Source organism: Phaethon lepturus, unplaced genomic scaffold, assembly GCF_000687285.1.
Source record: "Phaethon lepturus isolate BGI_N335 unplaced genomic scaffold, ASM68728v1 scaffold8967, whole genome shotgun sequence".
NCBI lineage: Eukaryota > Metazoa > Chordata > Aves > Phaethontiformes > Phaethontidae > Phaethon > Phaethon lepturus.
Genome location: NW_010553998.1, coordinates 22,358 through 26,573, shown reverse-complemented (window position 1 = coordinate 26,573; position 4,216 = coordinate 22,358). Strand labels below are relative to the sequence as shown.

Here is a 4,216-nt window from a genome sequence, read left to right as displayed (position 1 = left end):
TGAAGCTGACATTCAAAGCCATGCATGCAGTGGAATTGTTAACTACAAATAGAGGAAAGTCTCCAAAAAACATGTCTGGATCCAGCAAAGGAGCTCAGTTGGCATGACCCTTCGATTCTTTACCAAAGGGAGTGCGTCAAAGGAGTTATTTTTATGAAGGGAGTATTCATTTCTTAACAACTGAGAGCGCAAGAGAAATAATTGAAGTAGTAGTAGCTAATATTTTAATTATTCAGCTCTTATATCTTTATTATGTGTTTTGTTTAAGCATTTGGTAAAGAAAAGGACAAAGAGAAGAAGTTAGACGATGACAGCACCAGTACCACAGTCCCTCAGTCGGCTTTCTTGGGCCCAACATTATGGGACAAGACACTGCCATATGATGGAGACACTTTCCAGTTGGAATACATGGACCTGGAAGAATTCCTCTCAGAAAATGGCATTCCACCCAGCCCAAACCAGCACGAGCATAGCCCACACCAGTCAGGTCTCCAGCAAGCTACCTCAGCATCACCTTCTGTCATGGACCTCAGCAGCAGGGCTTCTACTTCAGTCCATCCAGGCATGGTGTCGCAGAACTGCATGCAGAGCCCGGTCAGACCAGGTAATCAGCCCTAAAAACTTCCTATGGATTTTGGCCTCGCCAGTGTAAATCATTACTTGTCCCTGTATGGTTGACAGGCAGCTTAGAGAGGACTGATACGAGTCAAGTCACTCGCACTCCAAAAAATAAAAATAATAGCGCTAGTTATTGCCAGGTTGCTCCACTGGGATTTTCCTTTAAATTATGTAAGGAAGCTGTGGGAATTCCAAGGAAACTTGCCTGTCATCTCCTCTTCATTCGTAGCCCAGCTATTAGCAAGTAAAAAAAAAAAAAATGCAGAAGCGGAATAGTAATGCGTAGATGCCATGGTGTTAAATGAACAGGGGGAAGGACTGTGAAAGAGAATATTCCTTTGGCCAGTATTTGATATGAGAACACAGGATTGGGTAATTATTTTGAAGTTAAAGATAGTGCTTCCTGTTTGAAACTTTGGCCATAATCTTATTCTCTATTGAGCAAAGTAAAATTTGCCACAGTACTCTGGGTGGGAAGTAAATGTTGGAACTGCATTATAATCTTGCTTAAATTAGCATAAACTGAGTGTAACTCTGACCTGAGTTGATAAATTACATCTATAGTCAACCTAAGCTGTAGGCGAAGAAAACATCATGGAGTCCAAGTTCTGATTATAATGTGTGATTCAAACCCATTTGTCAATGGAAACCTTCTGTTAGTTTATTAGCACTTGAAATCATCCCTTTAGAGACACTAGTAGGAATCCGGAATAATTGCTCTGGCTTGACACCGGCATGGCTGAGATCATGGTCAGTGGAATAGTGTCAACATTGAAGTCTGGAAAACATGGAGCTTTGCCTTTCTTTCTTAAAAAAAAACAACGAAACAAACAAAAGAAAGACCAAGGGTGACTTACTTGCTGTGCTCTTCTGCTCACACAAGGTTTGCTAGAGCAAAGTGTGCGCTTGGGAGCAGGAAACCACTCCTCTCCCTTCTGCTTGATCGTTTGCCATGCTCAGCGTGCGAAGTCATTGTCAGAATCATCTGATAAGGAGGCAAAATAAATAAATAGAAGGACAAAAGTTGTGGAGCAGGATGAAATAGAAAAGTCTTACAAGTCTGCAACATTTCTTTCTCATTAAAAAGAAATAAAACACCCCAAACCTGTCAACAGACTCTGGCTGCAAGTCAGAAGTCATGGATTTCATTTACTTACTTTTTACTTTACATGGATTTGACTTTGTTTTGTATTTCAGCTTCAAGGCATTTCATAGTGAACTAATAACTTAAAAGGGTTTCTAAAGTTAAAATATTACATTTTATTTGGAGTTGGCAAGAGTGGAATATAAAAAACCTTGCTTTTTCTGAGCCAGTTTTTAAAAATAGTGCATATACGCTACCCCATTTTCTGTTGCATATGCACACATAAAATTAACAGCAGATAATGTGTCCTCATTCTTTTTTTCAGAGGAGTCTGGTTATGGGTCAGGCTTCTAATGATCACCTGTCAGATTTTATTTGTAAGCAGCTGTCCGTGTGACTTTTCAGCTCATTGATTTTTTTTTTTTTTGAGTTTTTCCTGAGCCATTTGCAGCTCAGGGTTACAAACTTTCCTCACTAGAAACTCTGTAAACATTTTTTCTGTTGTAAAAGAAGTCATGTCTCTTGGGGTAGGATAAAACATAAAAATTTGCAGATATTTTTCCCCCATACCATCTTCCCTTAAGAATAATATAATTCTTTGGTTAAATGTGTGTGTTTGTTTTTTTTAAAGGGAGGTCATTCCATTTCTTAAAATAGTATTTTCTTCCCTCTCTCCCTTTTACAGATAGGCACTATGACTTAATTAACAGTAGTCTGGTTTATCATCAGCTTGTTGAAATTTTTATGTGCCATCGTGTAAAAAATCTTACTTTGACAATCTGTTTTGAAGAGACGATGATCTTAGAGTTCAGCGTTTGAGCAAGTTTTAAAATAAGAGTATATATATTTTAACTTTTTTTTTTGTTAAAAGTAAAAATGAGCATTTAAGGTTGTCATAAAAGTGCCAATGCAAGCGTGCTGCTTTGAAACCATAGAATCATAGAATCGTTTAGGTTAGAAAAGACCTTTAAGATCATCAAGTCCAACCATTAACCCTGCACTGCCAAGTCTACCAAAAAATGAAATATGAAAGTTAGTCTGGAGGTAACTGTTAAAATCATTATAATGAAGCCTTTTGGTTAATATATTGTAATACTTTTAAAATACATTTTTTTAAACTGTCACATGAAGAAAGGCGTTTTTAATTGGTATGAGCTACTGTTCCAGTATGCGTGGCTCTTGTGATTTGTATTATTGTAATAGACCAAAGAACAAATAGTATAAAGTATACAATTTCAATAAAAATTAATTCCATTTGATCTTACTATTTTTAGGAAAACTGAATTTTTTTAGGTGATAGAAATATTTCAGTATTGTGTCCTCTGAATTTTGTATTTACAATGGAAGCCTGCTAGAGTGTGTGGACTCTGGCTGAAGGAAGGGTCAATTCCTGTACTGCTTATGTCTCTACTCTAAATGGCTCTGCAGCATTTACCATCAGCATATGACGTGCAGTTGGTCAAAACTCCTATACCTGCATGTACTGTGTACAGGGGAGGATGTACACATGCACGTGGAACACCAAATGTGACTCATGCACGTACACGGTGTATCTCGGACATAGAGAGACTGTAGAAGAGTAGCGTAAGAAGATTTAATTTTGTGCATGTATTGAAATACAAGCCTTATCTGTCTTTAGAAGCTAGCGGTATTGCCCAAATATGTACTTCGGATCTCTTCCAGAGATGGTATAGAAATCTGCATTGGCATTCACTGAGAAGTGTCATCAGACTCGGCAAAGCTGAGCTGACTCTGATGGTAAACATGACATTACAAAATCATCACTGATTTTCTTTTTTTATTTAAAGGTGGTAAAATAATGATGACAGGAACAAGTTTCCTTATAAATTTAACTTAATTCTATATTTCCAGCTTTGATGTTCTGACTGATGGAAAAATGTTTAGACTCACCAGTTCTCTGGCTCATCTGTTCTCTGGACTATAGCGGAGAATAAAGCAAGCACCTACTTTCCCATAAATTCCTATTTGCGGAATGTATGTATAGCAAATACTAGTTATCTTTTTGAAGGGGAGGGACACAGGTTAATTGTGTGGCTATTGCAAGTTTGGAATCTGATGTATTTCTTTTTCACAGTACCAATTTTGTTAATAAAAAACAGTATTTTGATTTATTTTAGCATTGCAGACCACCATTCATTGTAATGTGTAGACACATTTGCAACTTTTTTTTTCCCCTCTCTTTGTATCGGATGCTGGTTAGTTGGTTGAAATCTGTAGTCCCCCTCAGAAAAACAGGTTTTATAAAGCTAGCTTTTAAAGTAACCTGTTACTGCAAACACATTTTCTTGTTGTTTGCAGACCTGGTGGTGTCTTTTGCCATTTTTTTTGTGGAATGTAAATCTCCATTTAACTGCAGAGTACTTTAAGGAAATTGGGCGTATTTGTAACTGTTTTTATGTGAAGTGAGGTTCATATTTTGCAGGTAACTAGTTGGTGGTTACTTTTACCTGTCTCTTTCCCCGTGTAGCCCTTGTTTGGATGAACGGGACAGCT

At 37.4% G+C, this 4,216-nt stretch overlaps 1 protein-coding gene across 1 annotated transcript; it reads left to right on the top strand.

The window, feature by feature from the left end:
* Positions 1-268: 268 nt before the first annotated feature.
* LOC104624342 (hepatic leukemia factor-like) lies at positions 269-604 on the top strand (the record flags this gene model as incomplete). Its single annotated transcript, XM_010291686.1, has 1 exon — positions 269-604. A coding segment is annotated over one exon (336 nt), but the record flags the coding sequence as incomplete, so codon positions are not given.
* Between the last annotated feature and the right edge of the window lie 3,612 nt (positions 605-4,216).